At 41.2% G+C, this 26,431-nt stretch overlaps 1 protein-coding gene across 1 annotated transcript in view; it reads left to right on the top strand.

Annotated features, from left to right (window-relative positions):
• Positions 1 to 26,431, top strand: part of LOC118098059 (netrin receptor UNC5D) — a 186,023-nt gene that overhangs the window by 148,082 nt on the left and 11,510 nt on the right. Inside the window, exons 5-14 of the mRNA XM_035141476.2 lie at positions 145 to 319; positions 1,327 to 1,494; positions 6,471 to 6,635; positions 6,948 to 6,980; positions 9,580 to 9,765; positions 12,594 to 12,743; positions 14,155 to 14,373; positions 15,154 to 15,238; positions 20,552 to 20,723; positions 22,934 to 23,164. Coding sequence (XP_034997367.2) covers positions 145 to 319; positions 1,327 to 1,494; positions 6,471 to 6,635; positions 6,948 to 6,980; positions 9,580 to 9,765; positions 12,594 to 12,743; positions 14,155 to 14,373; positions 15,154 to 15,238; positions 20,552 to 20,723; positions 22,934 to 23,164 — 1,584 coding nt within the window. The remainder of the gene's footprint in view (positions 1 to 144; positions 320 to 1,326; positions 1,495 to 6,470; positions 6,636 to 6,947; positions 6,981 to 9,579; positions 9,766 to 12,593; positions 12,744 to 14,154; positions 14,374 to 15,153; positions 15,239 to 20,551; positions 20,724 to 22,933; positions 23,165 to 26,431) is intronic.

Raw genomic sequence — 26,431 nt, 5'->3', positions numbered from 1 at the left:
CTAGCGAATGTGACCTGAACCTGAATATTATTTCAAAATGTTTATTTTGCCTGATTCGCCTGGGTATCCACTCTCTGCTTCCCATGAGTTTATGTCCATATAAAATCTGCTCAGTCACTTATACATATACTTTTCTGTTTTCAGGTGGAATGGCTAAAAAACGAAGAGCCTCTAAGCTCTGACGGTGTTATCGATACAAGAGGCGACCATAATCTCATCATTTCAGACGCTCGCCTGTCTGATTCGGGAAACTACACCTGCGTTGCCAGCAACATTGTGGCCAAAAGACGCAGTGTCACAGCAACTGTTGTAGTCTATGGTAAGAATGAAAGAAAAATGCACAAAGAATTTATCCAAGGGTAGCTTCTGTCTCAGCCAAAAAATGCACGGGAGATGAATGCTTTGGGTTTGCAGTGCAGATGATCAAAACGATGTCAAGCAGCTCTCTTGCCTGCATCAAAATATCAGCTTTCACTACAGACGTTAGCTGTCGAAGTGGCCCCTCAAGTAAATTCCCCAAAGTCATTAATATAAAAAGCACTGCTCAACCACAGCATGTGGCCTTTTCTCACTCAAGAGTCTAATGAGCAGGTAATGGGCAACTGATCCCTCATGTGTAAAGACAAGGAGACACAGGCACAATATTTACAAGAACTCAATTATTAATGATGGAAAGGCAGTGACGTGGGCTGTCACAATGCCCCGGCTTTTATCTGCCAGCACTAAACACCTTGTGTAAAATGCTTTGTATAGCTGCGAGCCAGCAGACACAAGCCAGCATTTTTATAGCCCTGTAGAGACCTCTGCTGAGACAAAGGAGAATAAGTGAAATTGTAATGTCATACTAGCACTACCTCCTTTCTCACCTTGTCAATTGGGGTGTTCTTGTAATCGGTCCGCTGACCTCTCATCCTGTTACTTTTATTTTTTCAGAAGGGGCATTTATCTTTTGTAGAAATATATCTGATTCTTTCTGACAGTCCGTTCTAGAGGCCCATCAATCATTAATTTCCATAATGGTAATGAAGTATCTGACAGGCTTACTCTTCCTTTTAGCTCCAGACAGATGTACAATAGTGGGTGGAATACTAGTATTTCTTTCTTTCCTGTGACAGCAGATGAGCTGAGTAGTTCATCATCCCACAATATTACAGGCAACAAATCAGAGGAAGAAGTATATGTTTTTTTTTTCACCTCTGATGAAAATCTTGTGACGCAGACACCCTGATGCTGTTTGTAATAACAGGAAATACGCTGTTATCCACAAAATGTAGTGCACTATTACAATATATTTATCTCTTTCCCTTCATTCTCGGGCACACACAGTGAACGGAGGGTGGTCATCATGGACAGACTGGTCCCCATGTAATGTTCGCTGTGGTCGTGGTGTGCAAAAACGTTCCCGCACTTGCACTAACCCAGCTCCGCTCAACGGGGGAGCCTTTTGCGAGGGCATGTCGGTGCAGAAAAGCACCTGTAACACACTGTGTCCAGGTAAGAACAAGGACGTACTCTTCATGCTGTTGTTTGTGCATCTGCACAACTTTGTTGCGGTAATATGGAGAATCCAAAAATGTCCTCCAACCTCACAGCTTCCTGTTAATACTTGTGTTTATAATCTGAAAAGCAAGTGACAGTGGCAAGTCAAATTTACCTCAAGTGCATTCAGGAAATACCTATGTACATGTCAGGGGCAAATATTTCATCTGACTGTTAGGGGGGACAAAAGAGAAATTTCTGAAATGCAATTACTGAGGGACACACACACACACACACACACACACACACACACACACACACACACACACACACACACACAAATGTGTGTATATATGTACAATACCCCTAAACTGAACAAAAGCTATGTGTCACAAATTAAAATTTAGTTTCATCAAAAAAGAAGATCTCTCATATTTTGCTGTCAATGTGTAAAGTCCAGAACATTATGAAGCCTACCAGACTACCAGCAAACATCCAAGAGTGAAACTGAAACAGCAGAAATGAAATCAGAAGTAATACTTTTGAATATCCTTAAGATATTTTATTTAGGTGAACCGGAGCACCCGGTGAGCAAACCTATAGTACTACTGTAATCTGAACCAACACAGAAGTGGTTAGAATCTTCAGAGCAATGAAGATACTATCTCCATTACATGTGGCATCTATTGCACTTCTGTCCGTCCTGGGAGAGGGATCCCTCACATGTGGCTCTCTCTGAGGTTTCTACATTCTTTTCCCCCCGTTTCCTCTGTTCTTTTTTTTTTTTAGTTTTCCCTTACTCTTGTGTATGGTTAAGGGAAGAGGATGTCACACCTTGTTAAAGCCCTATGAGACAAATTGTGATTTGTGAATATGGGATATACAAATAAGATTTGATTGATTGATACTAGCCACACACACACACCTCTTTCCTATTCTTTGGTAATTTTTGTTTGCGTAATTTCATGTGAAGTCGAGTCCAACATGTTCTCTAATGTCCCCGTATCGTTACAGCCCTAGGTGTGACCAAAATCTGCTTGTTGAAATATTTTTCTGTGGGATTGGCAGACATGCTGCTCCCCTTCAGTCCTGAGGAGATGCTGAACTATTTGTCACTGAATGTGACATGATACTTTTCATATGCGAGTCCTGAGAGCTAAGGCAGCTACAAGGACTGCCAGCAGAGCCGCTGCTGCCTGATACCTGCTCAGACACCAAAAAAGGTTCAGTGCCTTTTCTCAAAAACTGGGCAGTTTGAGATTGAAAGTTGTTGCCAAAACAGTATGTCCGGACATTGATATTATGTCCATGTTGACCGCAAGGGCACTTAGTGCACAAGCACGACTGATAAGACGTACATGAGAAACGCTTGCTATCTGTGTCCATTTGCTCCAAGTCGGCTCTGCTGTCCGTGGCCCTCGGTCTGCCACCAAACAAGTTCCCAGTGTCTTTACGAGTCTTTTCAGTCTGAGATCCCTGCCTGGTTCTTCTCAGAGGCTGCACTTGTGGATCGAAAACATACCCTTCTTTCGGTTTGTATCCTCTTTTTGTTGGCCCTACAGATGACCAAGGTAGTTTCTTCGTTTCACTGGCACATCTTACTTTCTTTGCTGCGGGTTTTCTTTTCCTCAGTTTTGGTTTGAAGGAGGCAGGTGGCTTCTTGTTCTTCTTGCCTGTAGATGATTGGGTGGGGAGCGCCGGCGGTGTAGAGGGATGGTGGGGCACAGGTATCAGTGTTTCCTCTGGAGCACTTGAACTCTTGTTACACATCTCCCAAAAATGTTTTTTCTCTGCAAACAAAAATTTAAAATACATTAAATAAAAAATTTAAAACTGGACATTAGTGATACAAAGATAGATATTATTATCTCATTTAAACAACTTAACTAAGACAACCACATCGACCGACTGAGAAAAGATGATGTATATTCGTGAGTTATACAGCTATAAAGTAACAACTTAACAATAATCATCCCAAACTGCTGACTACTGTATATGAAGAATGAAGTAAATATATGAACTAAAAGATATATAAACTATTCAGTAACCAATTGTCCAAAGTAATAAATGAATGTATATTTGTATTGGGTAGGCAGGTGGCTTCTTGTTCTTCTTGCCTGTAGATGATTGAGTGGGGAGCGCCGGCGGTGTAGAGGGATGGTGGGGCACAGGTATCAGTGTTTCCTCTGGAGCACTTGGACTCTTGTTACACATCTCCCGAAAATGTTTTTTCTCTGCAAACAAAATTTTAAAATATATTAAATCAAATAAGAAATAGTTCAATCAATACTTTTGTTAAATTAGACAAATCAATAAAAAAAATTTTAAAACTGTGGACATGAGCGATACATAGATAGATATTATTATCTCATTTAAACCACTTAACTAAGACAACCACATCGACCGACTGAGAAACGATGATGTATATTCGTGAGTCATACAGATATAAAGTAACAACTTAACAATAATCATCCCAAACTGCCGACTGCTGTATATGAAGAATGAAGTAAATATATGAACTAAAAAATATATAAACTATTCAGTAACCAATTGTCAAAAGTAATAAATGAATGTACATTTTTATTGGGTAGTTTACTGCATATTTAAAGTTAGACACTTCTACCTGTTGAAATCAAAATTACATGCTGACATACCCCACTGCTCCTCAAAGCGAAAGGCCACTTCTATGGGGTCTGCAGAGTCATCATTGCTGAATTCAAGCATTTCCTCCACTTGTCCAGAGAGAAATGTCTGGATGTCTTCCTGTTTTGCTAGGAGTGCCGCCCTGTTCAAACATTCCACAGAACTTCTCAGTCCGTATGGTACTGGAGATTTGTCACTCATCTTCAGTTTTTAAGTGTCCTTGTCTCCCTACAGAAATGTGATTTGCAAATGTTGTGTTTCACTATTTCCTTCAGTTCATCGACAAACATCAATTGGCATTACCGCCATCTACTGTATCTAGGGGTTAGGGTTAGGGCAATTCTCTGTTCAGTTCAAAGGTCTTAGCTTTAATATTTAAGGTGCTCTTCTTGTTGTATAAAGAAATAACCTTAATACATATTTTAATTTACAGACATCAAAGGCAACATTATTTCCAAACACGTGTTTACCACACGTTTGGAGACATTAAATAGACTTGCATTCATTTCCTGTAGACTTACCATTACCTATATCTAACCATGACAACTTAACTGAATTTTGTCCCAAATTGAAAAACTCACCCCCATTTAACTGGTTAGTTAGGCATGTGTCCCCATATATGGCCTATGACTGACACATACACACATACACACACACACACACACACACACACACACACACACACACACACACACACACACCTCTCAAATATATGCACTTTTTGCCATAAGAAAAATATTTCTCCTCTTTGGAGAAGCTGATTCAGATGGTATTTTAATGTTGAAACTTGAGACTACAGATCTTAGAAATGTGGTTTTCCTGTTTTATTTATTGTGAATGTTGAATTATTCCTGCTATTTGAAAGACCATTTTTCAACAAGTTCTTTAAAGAACCTAATTGGGTTCAATACAATACAATACAATATGCATTTGCTGTTCTCCCACATAACTTTAACTTTAACTTTAAAATCTGTTGACTGAATTTACCGTGACTGTAGATCTCCAGCTCCAGACCAGAGGGCGGGAAACAGACAAAATGGCAACGTTACATTCTTCTTCTCTCCAAAATAGTGATTTAACATGAAAAGGTTCTTCAAAGCACCAAAAGTGGAGTTACACGTGTTTTGTAGAACTCTTCTCTTGAATTCAGTTCCCCAAAGAACAATAAACAGCAAAAAAAAAAAAGGTTCTTTAGCGAGAAAAGGTTCCCCAGAGCACTCAAAGTGCTTCAGAGCACTTGTGAAGAACCAGTTTTTTTTAGAGTTTATAGTTTACTGTAGTCTCCTTTGATCCAATACCATTTTACCATTATGAATCACATGATTCCACTGTGATAGTGATTTGTATCTGATGCCTAATTCAGTAGACTATAAAAAACAGCCAATCAAGAGAAAATGTATTGGAAATGGAGAGAAGGGTGAAAACAACAGAGAGAGAAACAAACAGGTTTGGAGAGGAAAAGCCGAGCAGCAGTTCCAGTTATCAGAGCAGCTGTGTAATCTGCTCTGCCCAAGTGTTTTATTTTTCGACATGAGACCAAATTTATGATTTCAACCACCACACCCGTACAAAGAAGAATGCTCATCGGGCTTTAGAAAAAAAAGTAATCAGGGGAAGGCAGTGCACCCGTGCAAACATTATCTCCTCTTCGCCAACAGCCCTTTTCTGAAGGATTCTTTTTCTGCATCTGAGTTAGAAAATAAACAGAGTGCATTTGCGTTGAGATTAGCAGGAAGAAGGGAACTTTGAGAGCATTAGGAGGTGGAAAGGAGACTTGATGGAGTATGGCAGAAGCAGGCTGTTCTTTATGTCGCTAAGTCAGCAGGGCGGCACAATATTTTGGCTACCAGAGGAAGGAATTTTTTTTGTAAATCTAATAGTGCAGAGCTTACCTTCACAGTGTTCTCCACAGTTTCACATACGTATTGGATGAATCATCTTATGTTTGATATTTTCCATATTTTTTTATAAAAGTGACGTTTTTGTCATTAGGGAAATATTGTTTATTTTTCTGCAACTTTATTCTTTTGTTTGAATGTGTTTCGTCACGCTTAGTCCAGAGCTCTCCTCCAGTAAGTGTGTCAAGGACTTCATCCCCTAACTGCTCCTGATGCTGCGCCGTGTGTGTGTGTGTGTGTGTGTGTGTGTGTGTGTGTGTGTGTGTGTGTGTGTGTGTGTGTGTGTGTGTGTGTGTGTGTGTGTGTGTGTGTGTGTGTGTGTGTGTGTGTGTGTGTGTGTGTGTGTGGGGGTAAATGGGTAAATGAGACATACATTCTAAAGTAATTTGAGAAGAAAAGCAAAAAAATTCATTCCATTCATAAACGTTTGTTTTTTGTCTGATCCCTCAGTCGATGGCAGCTGGGGAGAGTGGAGTGAGTGGTCAATGTGTAGTTCAAGCTGTGAAAGGCAGCGCAGCAGAGAGTGTACGGCCCCGGAGCCCAAACACGGAGGCCGGCTGTGTGACGGGGTAGCGCTGGCGACAGACAACTGCACTGGAGGCCTCTGCACACAGAGTGGGTAACATCACCACCTCGCTCCACGGTTAACAATTAGAAAAACGTTGTTTAGGATCATTAATGTCAGTCCCCTTGTGCATGACTATGAATAGATTTACTGTTCATAATTTCTGCCAGTGTGGGCTAGATCATGATGGCCATTATGATCACACTCATTACCAGCAGCCTCATTCATCTTCATTCCCCTCCAAACACATAACACACAGTACGTACAGACATGAATATAGACATAATTTGATAAGCAAATGCATGTAGTATTGAAAATGGTCATGGAGAAACTGTTAAGTTTTGATATTTCTGTCTTTGCAGATGGGAAGTTGCTACATGATGCAAAGCCACAAGGTGAGTTTCTCTTCAGCTTCCATTTCTTATCTTCTGTCGTTTTAACAACTTTACCATCGGCGGCACAGCCTGGAAGAATTCTTATGTGACATCACGCATGGTCAAAATGATTCTCCTGCATTAGCATAGATGTTATTAGGATATTATAGGTTTGTCACTTTAGTAACTAGTAACTTTAGGGGGGGGCTGAAGTATTTGAGTCCACAAAACACTTTTGGAGTTTCAGTGTAGCTGATTAGTGACCTATCTTCAGACATAATAAAACAACAGGAAAAACATTTCAACCGTGTTTTAAGTCTAAAAGTCCACCAGAGCTGAATGCACCTCGTTGGAAGACATCAGAGGACATTCAGGGTTAAAACGTGCTGTATATGACCTCGTTTGGAGTTGAATATAAATGTTGGGGCTTACAGACACATGGATGACACCACAGGAGCAATATGGAGGCATGTTATGCTTTTTCTGTTGTTTTATTACGTCTGAAGAAGGACTCACCATTGATTTCAATTGCATTGGATTCTGCTCTAACAAAGTTTACCCCTGAGACTCCAGAAGTGTTTTGTGGACTCAAACACTTCACCCACCCCCCCATCGCCATAGGGTGAGTAGATAATGTGTGAATTTTCAGTTTTGCATGAACTATCCCTTTAAGGACGCACTTTATTGCCAGGTGTGAACACACATACTTAGGCCGGTCTACCAGTGATCAGATCTATCAAGACAGGTGTTAACAGGGCTTAACATAAAGTCCATGTCTGATGAGGGTAGAGCCAGTTCAATATTTTCATTTATAGGCCTGACACGCTAAACCTGGCACACTAAGTGTGACAGCAGCCTCAGTGAACTGGCAGCTCATCCCTGGAATCATCCTAATAATGTTACCCTTAGAATAAACAATACTTTTTAATTATAATGATTATAATGCTTAGCAAGTAGCTGTGGTGTTAGAGGAACAAATCGCTGTGACAGGTGTTGTCCTGGAAAAATGACTCTCTACGTGACTCATTGTGAATTTGCCCGGACTTAAAATAGACAAGCTGTAGTTGTAGATGTCCCCCAGGTAACATTCATCATGCATGAATAATGAGTGGAAAATACAGGTAATATTTCAGTTAATTGCTGGAATGTATTTTAGCAGGATAATAAAAAACATGAATTTCTATTAAAAGCATCAATTTCATTTGTGTTGTGTGTGAGTGAGTGAATGAGTGAGTTGCGTGTGTGCGTGTGTGTGTGGTGTGTGTGTGTGTGTGTGTGTGTGTGTGTGTGCGAGATATCTGCTGATATGGAGGATCAGTGGCTGTGGAGGTTTAGGGGTTTAATTTCAGCATCGATTTGAACATGAGGCCAGCTCTCCAGTGGTCGCTGGTGGTAGGGGGCCACCCACCTTTGATTTACTATTTCATATATATATATGTATGGTTGACTCTAGGGGTTAGCATTGCTCCTGCAAGGTTTTGAAACACTAGGTTTAATTTGATAATGAATGCAATATTGAAGCATCACTGTATCTCATCATAAAACAATCATATAATTTTGTTTACTGCTCAAAAACCACTTTTCTTTAAGATTAACTTAAGAAAAATAACACGTTTTGTTATGATAATCTTCACCATCATTACCTCGGTTTTACTTCTGTGCCAGTGCACATCACATTTCTATTAATATCCTTATATGTCATATATCCAGTACAGCATTTCAAGCCAAGCAGCCTGTGGTTTACCACTATATATTCATCTCTTTTGCATAATTGCTGTGTAGGCTAATGGGCCATTTATGTGTTGATTACTGCTGCATAGTTTGTGCAGTGAAAAATCATTTTTCTACCTACAAGCCACAGGCGCATGTTTCTCCTTACTTGTCCTTTAACACAGTTGTGTTTTTTGGTTTGTCAGAAATGGGCAAAAAGAATCCAGCCAGGCAGCCAAAACTTCCTCAATTAACCCTCTACTGTAGCTGTTAATGCCGCTTTGCATATTATGGCAATTTCTCCTAATTTGATCTTCAGGTTACTTAGAGGATTTCTCAGCATGTCCTGTTTCAGCACAGATCTCATTATCTTTCAAGAACAAGCTAGCAGCCTCTTTATTTCCCACTCATTCTTTTTCTGTGTGGAGTCGGACGCGGCAGCACTGGCGGGACCAGATAGTGCATAATCATCGCCAATGAGCTAATTTAATGAATTGGTTTTGTCACATTATCCCAGTGGAACACAGAGCGCCTCCAACACCAGCGCCAAGCAGTGTGTTTGAAATGACAGTCAGGTGCTGGGTTGATTATATCGCCTTCCTTCCGAGGTTCCTCATTAGTTGCTTTAACACTGGAGGATGGAACAATGAAGCTGTGTATCAGGAGGCAGGCCAGATATGGAACAGAAAATAAAAAGGCGCTAAACAAAAGTTTGAAACAAAGATACAAAACTTTAAAACAGACTCCCCTCCTATAAAAGACTCTCACGACTTTACCTCAGCTGTGTTTCCGCAGCGACACAGATTTTATTTTGGGCAGGAAATGCCTCCTTATTAAGCAGAGCTGGAAAGCTAGAGACAAAAAGTCAGTGAAAATGTGCTTCTCTCTCACTCACTTTTGATTCTCCTAGGTGTGGAGAACAGCAGTGATGTGGCCTTGTATTCGGGCCTGGCAGCGGGCGTGGTGACGGTGGTGCTGCTGATCGTCGCTGTCACGCTTTATCGAAGAAGCCAGAGCGAGTACGGTGTGGACGTCATCGACTCATCCGCCCTCACCGGGGGCTTTCAGTCCTTCAGCTTTAAGACCTCTCGCCAAGGTGAGCTCACGACTTGTCATACAAATCAGAAAATGTCACATCTCATTCTGAACATAGGCTTCCCATACTATATCCAAAACTATACCAAATCCAAAACTATACTGTATACTACACAAACTTCTATTTCCAAACTGGATCGTAACATAAGAGAAGGGACAAAAGAAAATGACATTAAAAGCAACACTAAGTGTGAAGTATAAATTGCTCTCGAAACTCTATAAATATAAGTTTATTGCACAAAATAGTTGAAAAAACAGAGTTCAGATGAGGACTGCATCCAATCCTTCAGAAACAAAAGTTTTGTCCTATAGTGAAAAATGACAATTATGGAAGCTTTGATTCCAAAATCAGACGCCAATCATTTATAATGCCAGCTCCCAATAATCCGATGGAGGACACATCCTGAGGGAGGACATCTTCCATTTTCCTGTTTTTATTGAGAGTATGCAGATTAGTGTACCAGTGTGGCGTGTAGAAAAGCAAGTTGTGACGTTAATTTGCTGGAGTCTGCTGTCATTTTGGATGATTTAATTAATTGATTATGAAATGCATGCTGTTTAACGCGTCCATAATTACACTCCGCACACCCAATAAATTAGAAAGTGGAGTTGAAATGCAATTATCGTTTCTGCAGCTATGTGACAGCATAGCAACCACGGGTATTTCTGTAATATCACCTGTGATTCAACACGGACTCTTGCATCGCCCCACTTACATATGTTTTGAAACATTTGTCAAGTCAATATTGACAACATTTGTCAAGTCAATATTTGAAATCTAAGGTGAAATTGTACCGATTTCTGAGGATGTCTGTTTTTGCACCTTCACCATCTAGAGCCGTTTATATGAAATGTTCTGCACTTGACTTTGCAACAAGAGGTTTGTTAAAGAGCAATTGAAAACGAGGGCCAAAATTGCACCACCTAATTTGCATGAATACAGCCTCAGCTGCTGCACCACACTCACCTCTGCACAAATGGGTTAATTTGGCGTATAAAAAAAGACCCAATAGGCACAAACACAAAAACATCCTGTTACCAATAAAAATGATTGTGATTTTCCATAAGAATACAGAAAATAACAAGCATGTTCACTGAAATGATTGATATATTTATTAACTTGTATGATGTGAACATTGTATCAAAACTGATGAGAGTTTATTTTACTGCACAGGTCCTTAGCAGTACCAGAGTTAGCTATAAGCTCATTATAAACCATAACATTAAAACACAGAAGCTGCAGCAACAATACAATACAGTTTGATAGCATTAAAACAGGCAGCAACAGGATTTCACAACATGAGTTTATGTTGATTATTTAAATCTTTTGAAATTGCTTTAGGACTGAAAGTGCAATCATGCTGTTTCATTAGTTTGATGCTTGATATTCAATAGACAAAGCACATTTACATGGTAGAAGGTGGGATGCCATTATGACATTGTGGCAGGTGGTGTACAAGGATGTCGAGTATAATTTGATTTTAGCTCACAACCTACATTCAGATTCTTTTATACAAAAACACACTCACATACTCGAGCCTGTTGCCACCTGCACATATAGGAGCATGGATGGAGCAGGACGCCACAATATACAAGATGTGGTTCTGCTTTTATTGCACTTTTATTGCAACTATTATTAATATCACGGTGTAGCCTTTAAACTCCAGAACATGCAGATTTGTACTTGTATTTATTTATGTATATATATGAATTAAACATACGTATAGTGATATAGCTGCATCAATTATTAAAATGCTTTAGGGGCCAGACTGACTGGTTTAAATTTTTCAATTTGTTTGCCTTCTGGAGATGCTGTCTGTGCTTGTTGTATTGTGCTAACTGTCCAATAACATACAGTATAAGGCTTCATCTGGGAAGCACAGTGTGTATTTATCGCTCTATTGCAAACATCAGTTTGCTCAAAAGCAATAAACATGCACTGAAAAGATATATGGTAACAAACAGTTTCCATTATAAACAAATTCACAATTTAACTCATCTGTTATTACTGGGGCCGTCTTTACTAGTGTTGTAAAGCAAAACGGGAAATAGAACCTCCTCAGGGCAGTGTGTCACTTTGCGGATTGGGTTTTATCCCACAATACATACAACATTCAATTAATGATTCATGATGCCACAATGAAAAAATTTAATTTATTACTGTTTTCATTTCTTTTCCACCCAAATGGAGCAGTCGCGGTCCCTTCTTTTTCTCCAGACACCGTAACATCACAGCTTGGAAGCGTGGTGGGGTTTGCTCAACAGATTGAGGCATATTTGTGACAAGGCTGGCGTCACGGGTCGCCACAGCAACAGCTCTCAGCAGGGCATAATAAAGTTCATTTTGATAACACAGCAGGAGGTAGAGGAAGCTTTAATCTTTGTCCCTGTTCTCCTTGATAGAGGGACTAAAAGTGCTAAACCTCCCGGCTATAGCTACAGCAACACGCATACCCCTGAAGCTGGATATGTGGATGTGAAGAAAACCGTAAATATTCATATCATATGTATCATAAATACATGCTGAAATTCAATGACCTTTTGAAGCCAGTGTGACATGAAGTTGAAGAATATCACTCCAGCCATTCTCATTAGCCATTCTGTCACTTAGTTTTAAATGTGACATTGGTACAGTAAGGTATGCCATCCTTGTTTCCATGGTGAGGCAATTAAAGCAGGTGGATAAAGACTAATTGTCATGAAATACGCTTTCAATTTTTAATTGCTGTCATTAGTGACAGTTTAGTTTAAATTGTCACGATCCAGAAATGTAATTGTTTCTTAAAGACGTCTAATTGACAATATGCTCTTCCTCTGTGTGTTTTCCAGCAAACCCCCTGCTGATTAATTCTTCCCTGCAACCTGACCTGACAGTGTCGCGCACCTACACCAGCCCCATGTGTTTCCAGGACTCCATTGACAAGGAGCTGATGGCCGAGCGCTCGCTCCTCGACCCGTTACCAGATCTCAAGGTCAAAGGTCAGAAAATAAAACTGTTATGAAAGCCTGTCTCTGTGGTCGTCAGCTACTTATGGACTTACAGAGATGTGTACAGCTCTGCAGTTGCAGTCAGAGGGATAAGCCTTTTGGATTTAACCTGTTTTCCTCCCGAGGCAGTCTCTAAGAAAGCGCTCATACAAAGGAAAATAACAGTCATGACCTTGGAGGGCATCACAAATTGACCATTTGTTAAGCCACATCCCGCTTGGTTACTGTTGCTTCATCTGTCAAGCTCTTTACTGTGCCATGTTCACTTTGCAGCGACAACAGTGGCAGATTTACAACTCGTCCATTTATGGTCATTTTGGAAACAATGGATCATTTAATTCAGAGACAGACAAAAAGAAGACTTCTTACTTTGAGATAGTGACCTTCCATTTTTGTAGACTGTTGCTGACAGCACAGTAAGACGCTGTCAGCCTAATGAATTGGTTAAAAATGCTCTGGCAGACTTTCTAGTGTTTCCTGCCAACTCGTTGGAAAATGGCAGTTCTGTAAAAAGTAGCCTTGATATCATGTTAAAACACTACGGTGTCTGGGAGGGGACATAGAGAAAAAGAAAGTCATGGTTGCAAAAGGAAAAACATCAAGATCTCGCAAAAGTTTTGCGACATGAACGTGGACTGTGTGGACAGTGTCATTAAGTCAACTTTTTTTGTATCTGTATGTCCCTTCCCAGGCTCCGTAAAAGACTGAGGCTCAAGCACAGTTAGCATCCTCACCAGTTGATGGTCCATGTAGGAACATTTTAAAGAGAGAAACAGCATTTTATTTGTATTGCACACAGACTGTAAACAAAAATGAATGACACACTTCCACCTCCTCCCACTATCCAGAAATTAAGCTAAAATATGATGGGTAAGACTGCTGGATGGAGCTGTGGTATCAAGGTCTCACTGATACACAAGCTTTACAAATCAAGACTTATTTTCTTCGAGACATATAACCCTGCTTTCATAGCATCAAATAACTAATTAAAACCATGCATCAGTGTGATAAGAGCAGGAACCATATTTGAGGACAATATATTGAATGTGTATTTTGACCTTTTAGTTTGTTCCATGTCCCATCCACTAACATGGAGAAGGCAGGGTTTATAGCTGCATCCAGCACTCAAGTGGCGAGAGAGAGGCTTTAGCTTCACCTTTGGGGAGCTGTTGTGTCACCCATATATATATATATTACTGTATATACAGTCTATGGTACTGCCATAGTGGTAAGTGCATTAAGAAAATGCTTAGTTTTGTATTTTCAACCTGTATTTTTCACATCTCTTCTTTCTGTTAATGAGTTTACAGTTGAGCCATATTCTTGTATTTTTTCTCTGTTCTCAAGTCCATGATTTGAGTTTGTTTACCTGTGAGTCACAGCTGTCTCACTGTATCTCCAGGGGTGGCAGAGAGGGCAGAGTACCACGTCATGTCCCACCCTCAGACATTTCCACGGGGCCTGGCTCCAGACTACAGAGGAGTTGCAGTGGGGACGACGCTGGGCAGGAGGAGCAAAAACCTCTTCACTCCGCAAGTGTCTCTGACTCCCAGCAGGCCTCTCCACAAAGCTACAGCAGTGTTTGGCCACACTGGAGGCCGGCTGGTGGTTCCGAACACAGGTGGGCCTGCTGCAGGGGCAATGTTCATTCAATATGTACCTGCGCGAGCGCTGAAATCACTTCCGTGAAAAAGTAAAAGCTTTAAAACCGCAGCAGAGACGACACAGAGCATCTGTTATTGCATTTTGAAGTTGTTTGACCTTGTCAGGGTTGGTCTGCAGCGAAAATGTGAAAATGCCATCGATTGCCCGAGTAACATGATTATTTACTGAAGTTAGACAGCATTGGCATTTTCTCACCGACCGATGGGTCCTGACAGACCCGATCTGCAGAGCATGGAAAGTGTTTCTAACCGCACGTGATACATAATTGGGAGCGTTTGACAAGATGAATTAATTTTAAGCATCGTTTTAACATTTTAAAACCCTACTGTATAATATGAAGTAAACATTAGCAGGTTATGTAAAGTAAACCTGTGATGCTCAGTCTACCACATTATTCAGCTGCTGCTGTCCCGTGGCCTACATTCATCATCCTGTCCCTTGAGGGGCTTTATCTACTGCAGCGTAGATTGACAGTAATTGTTCATCATACAGTAGAATATTTTGCGTATGTGTGCGCCTGTGTGTTTGTGTGTTGTGACAAAGAGACTGTTGGCAGCATTGATTCACAAGGCCTTTGGGACTTGCTTCCATCACCTTTTTTCTGGGGCCATCACCTCTCTGGCTGTCACCCTCAGTAAAGAGATCTGGCAGCCAAGCAGATGTGTGTGTGTGTTTGGGTTATGTGTGAATCTCTGGCTGTGTGTTGATCCGTTTTTGCATACCTCCTTCTCTGCAGGCATCAGTCTGCTGGTGCCTCATGGGGGGATCGCAGAAGACACTACCTGGGAAATGTACATGTTCATCAACCAGGAGGACAGCAGGTGAGAGATTCTCATAGAGTCTGCTTCTGACACTGCTCTCTTTCAATCTTCAAACCCGCTCTCATCCCCCTACCTGCCACATCTTCTCCTCCTCTCCCTGCCGAACATGCGCCTCTCATATGCAGAGTACGCAGATACATGTAGGTATACACGAATACAGATGCAGACATATTCCCGCCCAGCATGGGGCTCGTGCTCATCTTGCAGAGACTACAGGGGAGGACATGTGTCACAAACACATCGGCAGCTGCAGACAGATAGCATTATTGCCTTAAGCAACCGTCTCAGCAGAGCAAGATGCACTCCATGACTCTGGTGGCCTGTTTTGTGTTTCTAGACATAACTGACAATATCTCCCTCCATCGTGACTGGTTAGAGAGGGGAAATTGTGAGCTTTGTCAACTCCTGATGATGGGTGATTCTGATTTGGGTTAGGGTTTGATGGGATGTGGTGCAGTCTGCTGGGTGACTGTTGCCCGCCAGCAGGAATCTATTCCTTTCTTAGCAATCAAGATTTTCACAGAGCTGTTACTCAAGGAGAAAATGGAATAGATAAGAACAGTTTGAAAAGGAGTCTTAACACCTCTGACTCCTTTTTTGCAGCAGAGTCTCAAAAGCTATCGCACATCAAGAAATCAATTTTTGGACATGTTAGTGATTCATGGTCGACAGTATCAGTGTGTCAGCATGTCTGTGTGAAACCTTGCTACCAAGGTATATCCCTAACAACACTGTCTGGTTACTCCCCAGGTCTCCACAAAAACCTGCAGAGCTCCAGTGCGATGGTCCTGTTAAACTAAACTTACAACATGTCTTTCTAGCAGCATCTCTCATTAGTCTGGTTTGCTGCTTGTAATCATCATTACTATTTTAATTCCTTTTCTTGGATTCAACTCATTTCTTATTTTCATTTGTGAGCTTTTAATCAAATTTTGCTTTACTTAAATTGTATTGTTTTCTTACTGTTTTAATGGTTTTAAGTCACGTGTCTTGAGTTTTACTTGTCGGCCGCTACTCTTGATTATTATTCTAGGCTTTCAGGAGAGCCCTATTTTCTGTTGGCAGAACTATGACACACAAATGCACACATGGAAGTGTGTGGCACTGCTGTCAATAGTAGGACATTGCGTATGTGTGTCCCTCTCTCCACGGTGTCACTTTCCTGTGAAAACAAACCACGAAAAGCAGCCGACTTATCTGTCTGTGCCACCTACACACAATATGCAAACATTTGAGGGCAGCAGCACCACGCATGGATGATTACAGTAGGAATACACACAGTGTTGTGTAAATTAGAGTCAAATAAGATAGATGTTCAAAACTGATATTTTATTGAGAGAAAAACACACACTGGTGATTTTTTTTTTTAAAACAATTATAATTTATCTCAGGGACTTCCTGAGACATGGAGGTTGTTTCAGAGCTCCCCCTACAGGCTTTCAGGGGAGCTCATAACCTTGTCAGGGAAGCCTCCAACTTAAATGAAATGTGCTATTTAAAAAATGTTCGCTATCACGGCTAACTACCTCTTGATGAAATTCAATCTCATCGTCCAGGAGAGAATCAAAAAGGACATTTAGTGCCTTGTGAAATTCATCTGTCATGTCAACTCCATTAGGTGCCATGGTCATCTGGGTGAAGCTACAGGTCAAAGGTCGCATATAGGTTGCAGCTCAGTTAAGCGGGCTGGTTGTACACTCCCCTGCCCAGAGTATCCTCATTTCAGCCAAGCTGCTGCCCTGCAGGCTCCTGCTTTGCTCTGATAAGCCTGATGCTGTTTACTTCTCTGGCTGTCGTTTAAGAAGCTGCAGGAGCCGTGCACCACTGAGCTGTCAGTCAAAGCCTATCTTCCGACAGCCGCCGAGTCCAGAGGAGAAATTGGATCCTTTCTTCCCATTCAAACCTCGGCCATCTACATAAGACGTTGCTTTCCTCTTCGAAGAATAGGAATCGATCGGCTCTGGCTCAGTTTCAGGTGTTCACAAGGGCTTTCGTCCATCCTCCGGGCTTTACAAGATTGTTGTGTGTGATCTCTCCAAGCTCAGTGGGGGACAGTGGGTAGTCCAAGGACAGAGATGTAGTGTGTAACAAATTCGCCTGAAATGATGCGACTCACACAAGGTTGAGTGAAGGTGCTCAGCAGGCAACTTTTGGGTCTTCTTTTCAAGGAGGCACCTACTATTACTTGGTTTTACCTGAGTTGACCAAGTCTACCTTCTTCAGATACTTTTAAAGTTCCCCTTGAATTTACTTTCAAGTCTGTCTTAACTTTTGGCCACTAAGAGACAGTTCAACAAGCTGTAAAAATCATACGGGAGTTCAGTCCTTCCAAAACAAAAGCACATGCTGAATTGATATTCATGTAGGGCGGAGGATTTAGCAAAAGAGCAGCTTTAAGTTGAAAACCAAAATGACAGAATATTATGTATGCCTATACACATGTATGTATTTCACTGAAGCCTTCCACTGGTTATATTGAGTGGAATATGGAAAAAGGTGAGCTCACATTATTTTACACTTCAAAGTCTGTTTACAAGTCCGGGGGGGGGTACCTCTGCATATATAAAACCAAGTGTGTGAAATCAGAAATGTCCTCAGGTGAAGTCCCTTTTTATTGGCTACCTGCCTAGCATAAGATACTTACACAAAGTATGGTTAGTCTGAGTATAATCAATTAATAATTTAGTACTAGGGGTTTTGATCAGTTTTCATTGGTGCTATTTCTTCAGTAGAAAGTACTGTCTAGTGCAGCAATGTTTGATTTGTGTTCTTTGGATTATATCCAGGCTAACAGTGACTGTATTTCATTGCTGTGAAATTCCATTCACTGGTGATATGCATGTCTTGGTACCACTAGTTTGTTTAGTTTTGCTCTTGTTTATTTGTGATATAGGGAACTGGCCCTTTTAACAAAAAAATATGAAATGTTCCTCCTCGAAAGCTTATAGTTCTGTACCAATTTACTCAACACTGCTGTGAGAGCTTGAGAGACAGACTGTAAAACACTGATGAAAATGGAATTTTTTTTATTGTTGCATGAGCAAATAAGATCCACGCTTGAAAGTGAAAAAGTGAAAAAAGCCTGTTTTTGCAGAGCACATATGAGGCCGCGTTAACTAATATCCCCCCCGTCTACCACCTAGTCTTTAATCACCATCCTGGAGTCATGTTTCTTTGTTCTCACAAGCACAGTCAGAGATGCTAAATAACCATCTTTAAGCTTTGCTCATGGGCAATGTGGCTAATTAGCATAGTCTGAGCAGCAGGTAACCTTGGTTTCCTCTGAGCCTGGGGCTGATTAGCACAGAAGTGCAGCTGCAGGGGCACAGTGTGATTTCCTTTTTAGACAGCGGATCATAACCTCTTTTAATTTTTTGGTGTTGATTGGTAGCAGCATAATGAAGAATAAAGACAAGCACACCAGTCGACACCAGAAACTGACAAAACAGCCTCAACCACACAGTGCGCTGCATGGGAAAGCCCCCCTTCAACCCCCAACTCTGTCTAATTCAAACAACTGCCATGCATGTAGAATAGAAGAGAATAGATTAGAATAGAGATATAAAGTACTTCTCCAGTGTTGTTGTTTATATTTTTTCGACCTTTACTGGAATAAAATAAGGGAAGTACCCCAACTTTAATTACCACAACCTGTCCCAATTGAAAGCTGCACAGAACATACTAATTACCTTCACCCAGTTTGCATTTCTTTGTTTTTGTTTATTTGTCCGTTATCAGGATTATGCAAAAACTACTCAGCCAATTCCCATGAACCTTTGTGGCGTGCTGGGGCACAATCCATTAAATTTAGTTTGGGATCCAGGAAATTTGTTTCTCTTTCACAATTATTTCCTTACATTTTCTTTGATTTCGTAGAGAATAATTGGGGGTCTTGATAAAAAAGCTGATAGTTATGAGTGTGTGCAATTTGGTGCAGATCCAAATAAAAATCCTGATCTAGTGAATTTAAAGGTGGTTTCATAAGGGGACTGTTGGGCCTTGGTTGAGGTGTGTACTCTCTGGGTGCCATTGAAGTTTTAAAATATTCCGGCAACTATTTTCATAATCAATTGTTTCACTCCAAGCTAATTTGTTGTTTCTCTCTATTTTCTCAATATCTTTGGGTTTTGTTCTTGTGGTTGGACAAAACAAGACATGTAGATTTCACCTTTAGCGTCTGGAAACAGTGATGGTAAATATTCACTGTCAAACAGACAAATTAAACAACTTATTGAACAAATAACTTTGTTACTCAGTAGAGCACAGCATAAGTTGCAACCCTAATAGTATATTGTTTTTACAAAATCCTTGTTCTCTTGCATTTTATAATACCACAAATGATGGTAGGTCGGGCATCTACCACATTAAAATTCTACTGAAGTTGTCACTGTTGTATCTGTAGTGCAATAGTGCACATCATCCTCACACTCAAAATCCAAGCATATTTATTATGCATGCTGACGTTGTTGTGAGTTCTTAATTTCCCACTTTTCCAGTGTGAGCAAACTACAAATTAAACCTGCTTTTTAATTTGCATGGATTTTTGGACATGGCTGTTGACTTGTATGGAGTCAAAATGGTTCAGAGTATGTGTCAACATAAGAAATGTATCCGTTTGAAGTTATACCTGCACCGTCTAATTCATTCTCTCTCTGTTTTCCTTTAAATTCCTACATACGTGTGGGTGCATGCACACATTCATGACACATCAGTGCCCGTGTCTCAGGGTTGCTCTCCACTGCAGCTGTATTAATGATGCTGAGATATATCCATGCTGCTCCAGTGACAACAGCAGCTATATCTTGTCCCGTGGATGTGAGGTGTCCAGCCGGGCCAGATTCGTGACTGATGGTGGTCCCATCGATTGCTCTCAGTCTTCACGGCTCCCCCGCCAAAATTAGGCCCCTGGCCAAGAGCAGCTTGGCCGAGCTAATCTGTCACCGGGCCGGCCGGAGCAGGCTTCATAAGCTCCATCGACCCACAAAGCTTACACGCTGTGTGCTAAAGCCTGTCCTCCCCAGCCCCACTGTCCATTAGTCTTGGTGCTTTAATCTTCCTCTATCTGTGAGTGTGTGTCAGCTAGTCAGGGGTTGATTCATTATGAGTGTCCAAGGATTTGAGTTTACTTAGTTCAAAGGCAGGGGTCACACTCTGCTATCTGAACGTTTGATTAGGCAGTGATTAATTAGTCGTGAGAGTCTTATTCTCGTGTTCCTACAAAGATTTTAATGAGAAATAAAACGGACGTGTTTGTGTTATCGTGACATTTGTGATAATATTTGTTGTTAATATGTGATTTCCCTCTGTGTGCAGTACTCTGTTCGAGGACGGGCCCGAGATCTTTTTGAGCCCTGCAGTCACGTACGGACCACCAGGCCTCGACCTGTCCTGTCCCATAGCCATGACCATAGCCCATTGTGGGGAGGTTGCTGCTGATAATTGGACCATTCGGCTGAAGAGACAAATGCAGGACAACAAGTGGGAGGTGAGTGTTTTCTCTTAAACTTCAGCTGCTGTGCAAATTTTGTGTTAACGTCCGTGCAGAATGTTAACACAAGTGGAAATGCACAACTTTCACCAGCACCAGGAATATCAATATGATCTGATAACCTGCGACGACTTATTTCAATGAAAAATGTCATCCTGCAGTGAAGTCATGCGAAGACGGAGCCGATTTCAGGGTTGCCAGCTCAGATTCATCATCCTGCATAAAAATTCAGCCTTTCAAGCGCAACCTCGTGCTGTCGTACATCCAAAAGTAATGTCAGAGCAAATGCAAATGACGGCCATTAGTCACTGAGAGATTCATTTATTTTCCACTTTAATTATGATTGTATTTTAAATTGTTAAAATGTGGAACATAAAAAGCTAAATTTACACAACAAGAAAACACGTTCACATATACACTTAAATGATTACTGTATGCCTGTTTCATTTTGTTTTTGGTATAATAGCAAACACATATCTGAAACATTTACAATTTAATACATCATCAACATCATAGTCTGGGTATTTAAAGATGGCACACAACTTCGATGCAGCAGATGAGTGAGGCTGCTCGCAGGGAAATCTAACGTTACCGCTCTTACTCAGTAAATCCTGCATAGACACCGAGTCTCTGCAATATGGGACCTTTAAACGATTTAGGGCTATTCATCTAAATGTGTCATAGATCTGTGTTTACTGCAGTGAGGTTTGTGATTTTTCACATCTATTTCTTTTAGTAAAATAACACTTTTGAAAAGTCCTTCAACTGTGCCCTGTAAAGCTACTTCACTCTCACAGAGGACTTGTTCAGACATCTCACTTCAACCCAAACCCCCTCTCTCCTTTTTCCTTTTCGATCTGGACAGAGAAAACATATCTAGGATGCTCCTTTAATGTTAGAGTAACCTCATCAAAAAGTGTTGGGGACCACTTCAAGGCAGACTGACCCTGGCGCCACGATGTGTGCCTGACCTTGGGAGGCCAGTGGCTCTCTTCGAGCCAGGCCCTTCCTCTCTGTGTGACATTTGCACAGATGTAATTTGCCAGCAGACATGCTGCACAAAGGGGAGCTATCAAAAGAGCCATCACTGATGGGGGCTATATGACACCGGAAAGGAGAGAATATCAGAGAGAGTCAGCGGAGGAGAAGGAGAAAGGCAGAGGGATACAGACAGACTCTTAAAAAAGAGATGTACTCCATGAAAATGCAACGGCGTGACCCGTCTCTGTCACTGTGAAATAATGAGCCCTTTATCTCAGGAAGGATGGTAACTCAAACCCCAATCTCTGGAATTAGTGATTTAGTGGAAGATGGAGGTCTCTCTCCCCCTCTGCCTTCCTCTCTTCCCTACTCACTCCCCTCTTCTTTTGGCTCCGTCTGCCTCTCAGTGCCATTTCCATTAAAGCTTGCACTTTTGTACTGCGAGAGTTCGACTCCATCATTTCACTGTGGCTGCCTGGCGAGGATGAGCTATGTCATGGAGATCCTTCCTGTCTGCTGCTGCACTAATGGGGCAGGTTTACGAAGCTGTGGGCCACTAAATTAAACTGCGTTGCTTTATATTCATTCAACCAGGCCATATGCAGCGGGGACCTGTGGGTCACAGTTTTGTTTCAATGGTGATTTAGGGAGCACAAGCTGATGAGCAATTGGCCACTGGACCCAACTGCACCCTGCTAATTCATTTTGTCAGTCTTACTGTATCACCATCTGTTCAGTGAGGTGGTGATTCATTGGGCCCTCGTTCTATTCAGTTCTGTCCATGATCCACGCTGGGTCTGCAGAAACTTCCCTATGAAGAACTATGAAGTGTCTTCACAGCATCCGTAAGAAAATGAGTCACTTAAAATTTCAAATCCTGGATCCATGGCTTTCATGGCTTGTTACTAACTGTAGCCATTTAGATTTGTATTTTTGTCTGTTTTACCACATTTAATAATAGATATAATTAAAATTTGTGTTGTGGGATTAATCATATTTGGAAAGAGAAGCCATATTCACACATCACAGTCTGAATAGGCTTTATATTTAACCCTGTTTGTCCTTCTCAATGCAGAGTCTTGACTCCAATTGAATTGTGAATATCATGAATCAACAATCATCAGCAGCACAGTGTTCCACTATTGAACTGCTCTCACACTCAACCCTTAAATCAACTACTATTGGTGATAACTCTGTTCTCCCCGGATGTGTCCCTCCCTCCAAAGGAAGTGATGTCCGTGGACGAGGAGAGCACATCCTGCTACTGTCTGCTGGAGGCCCAGAGGTGCCACGTGTTGTTGGAGCATCCAGGCCGCTACGCCCTGGTGGGGGAGCCGCTGAACCAGGAGGTGGCCAAGCGGCTGAGGCTGGCTGTGTTTGGCAGTCTGGATACGAGCAACAGTCTGGGCTTCACCCTCAGGGTTTACTGTGTGGACGACACGCCCCACGCTTTTCAGGTACGAGCGAAGAGGGAAAAAGTAGAAAGAAATGGTAAAGAACCAGGAATGACTTGAAGAAAATGTTACTTAGTTGCTTCCAAATAAGGTTTTGTCTTGTTAAATCTTCAGAAACATTTATTTTCTTTTCTTTGAACCTTTCAACACAAGGGGAAACATACTAATCTATGCAAAAGGATAAAAAGCACAAAAATAAGTTTTTTAATTCTGAGAAATACAATCCCCCTGGAAGTACTGGCACCCTGAATATTGAGGTTTGAGTCCCCCTGCAGCAGCCTCAGGTTCCGATCCGATTAAACTTACTGTCCCATAAGTAATGTGCAATGAGGGGTAAAAATAAACTCAATTCCCACTTTATTCACCCTACCCATAAAGCCACACCTAGGAAGTTCCACAGCAAAAAAACAACCTAAGCGCCTACAGCCATGTTAGTACATCTGTGAGGTTGTAGCAGAGACTGTACATAGACGAACGACAAGTCTGCACCTCCTCCTGTTGTACGAAAATGAAACTACGAGCACTGCCATCTTGTGCTTTTGGATCCAGAGTGGTGACCGTGGAGTGGAGCTGCGGTATTGACGTCCAACTGAGACACAAGCTTGAGCAAGCGTGAGTCAGTCTCAGCTGTCAATCATGAGGTTCCACCCTGTTGTCATAGCATCAAATAAAACATTTAAACCAAACTTTACCAGAAAAATTAACGCTTGAAAATACATCAATGCGAACTGCCTGAAATGACAGTTACCATCTTTGAGAAATATTTATTTGATGTGTACTTTGACTTAATAGTTTGGGCCATGTCACTATCCACTAACATGGAGACGGTGCGGTTTGTGACATATACTGCAGCCAGCCACCAGGGGGAGATCAAGATTGTTTGGCTTCACTTCTTAAAATACAGTCTAAGGCCTGTAAATTGGCACAGCATTGCTTTGTGCTACACGCTAACACCAGCATGCTAAAATGCTTGTGCCGATATTTAGTTGGTAACATTTACCATTGTCACTATCCTAGCTTAAAATGTTAGCCTAAAAATATATGCGATTAGCGCTAAACACAAAGTGCAGCTGGTTGTCAATGTTTATGCAGGTATTTGTTGAGTTATTGTTACATTTTGTTCAAATCTTCAAAATATCAACCTCTTTGAGGAATAACTCAGAGGTAGAATCTGTAGGATGTATCATCTGGGAACCATGAATGTCTGTATGAAAATAATTGTAAATTCATGTCATAGTTTTTGAGATATTTCAGTCTGGGCCAACATGCTGGTCAGAACAACACACCAGTATTACCAACCACACTGAGAGGAGAGAGACCGGGAACAGTTGTATAACCATCATAATTAAGCTCTGTCTGACTGGTTGTTATAATGAAAATGGTAAGATTGATAATTATAGATGTAAAGCTGTTATTAATGAAAGCAGCAACAGTTAATTTAATAAAAAATAATAATAAATAATAGTTGTCGCCTGGATCCTGCAGCTCTGTAGTCAGATCCCTGCAGAATATGAGAGAAACAACCACTAATGAGGCTAAAATGTACATATTTCCCAAGGAGTTCTATATATGTAGGAACACAAAGTGATTGGTCAGCGTTGCTGGTGAAGAGCTGCTGCTGTGTTTTCGTGCTCCACTGAAGATTTGCCTGTTCACTAACATTGCCATTGGGAGATGCTTGATGACTTGGAGACAATGAGGGACTTTTAATTACAAAGACAACAGATGCTCCGAGGTTGCTCCTCTGCCCTTTCTTTGTGTGATTTAATTTGCTCTCTGCTAATTAAACGTGTTTCCGCGTTGATTTCCATGTGACAAGTACGTGAGGACATATAACTGAGAAACATTCTCAGTTGCAGTTTCACTAAATCTCCGTGCTCCTCTGCAGTGTTTGGTGAATAGTTTGCCCTTCTGCTTTTAGTGTGGGCTCACACACACACACACACACACACACACACACTAATACACACACATCTTTTCGTTCAAAGGCTCTGGAGCCAAAAAAGGACAAACTTTTTGCAAGAGTAATTTGTTTTCTTTCTTAATTAAACACTTTTAGTAGTGGTAGTGCTGATAGTTTTCCCACAAAAACACAACCCTGCTCCACTTGTGCCTTCATTCAAGATGTAGAGTTGCGAGTGAACAAAGAGAAATTGGATGGAGCTACCAAGAGCCAATTCACTTCAGCTCTCCATCAGTCAGACGTGGTTATTTGTTCATTTGTTCTTTTTTTGTTGGCTTTTGTTTGTGCTTCATACGACAATTAATTTCCCCTGTGAGCTTGAAGCAGGAATCGATCAGGCTGGAGCCAGCCTGTAAGCTTTGCATTTCCCTCCTCTGTGTGCTGTGTGACCGATAAGCACCACTCACTCAGGACTCACACCCACAGCCCCCGATCCTGTATCCCCAAGATACAGAGGATCTAAACACGATAGTGCACGTACATACCGACGCGTACATACATACATGCTTGTGTTATTCTCCTCCAAAGATCTCTAGCATTTACACCCGAGGCTGGAAGACAAAAACTACAACACGGAGCAAAGATAGATTTTCTTTGTTTATGCCTCGTGTTGGGTTGGTGTAGAACCAATATTTGCTCTCCCCATCTTATTTTGAGGCTCTGGCTGTGTCGGCTTGTCGCTCGTGCCGTCTCTCCTGATGTGTGGCTGCTTACCTGTTGTGAGCAGCAGCGACTCTGTGCGGGGATGACTCGACTTTTAGGGCCCAATCACAATTGCTTTTTGAAAGCTTAAAGATGCACAGCGCACCCCACAGCTTTTATTTATTTATTCTATTTTATTTTTTTACATCATGGTCACAGTATAGGATAAAAAATGTAGGTAATATTAGGATATTTCTGACATTGGTTTTCGGAAAATGTTTGGTTTTTTTTAAGTTTGAGAAAATATAATTTTTTATGCCTATGCATTCTCAATTTTAGAGCTATCAATGTATCTGCCAATTATTGTTTTGAAGAAATCACCAGTGGTGGCAGAAGCACTAAACATCTTTCCTTACATGAAAGGACAAATAAAGAGACAAAAATTAACTCAAGTAAAAGTACCACATTAACTTTCTTGAATAAAAGTAAGTAAATATAAATATACACATGCACTGTTAAAAAGAAAAGCACTTGCTGAGTATAGCCTAATTCCCTAAAGCAACAATCTATTATGGCCAAGTCTTTCTCTCATTAAAGGAGGCGGGGTCTAATGTTACCTTCCTGCTCTGATTGGATCAGGGGACCTATTCCCCCTATTAATTACT

Source organism: Hippoglossus stenolepis, chromosome 18, assembly GCF_022539355.2.
Source record: "Hippoglossus stenolepis isolate QCI-W04-F060 chromosome 18, HSTE1.2, whole genome shotgun sequence".
NCBI classification, from domain to species: Eukaryota; Metazoa; Chordata; class Actinopteri; order Pleuronectiformes; family Pleuronectidae; genus Hippoglossus; species Hippoglossus stenolepis.
The sequence above is the reverse complement of the archived record's forward strand: the minus strand, read 5'-3'. Positions and strand labels throughout refer to the sequence as shown.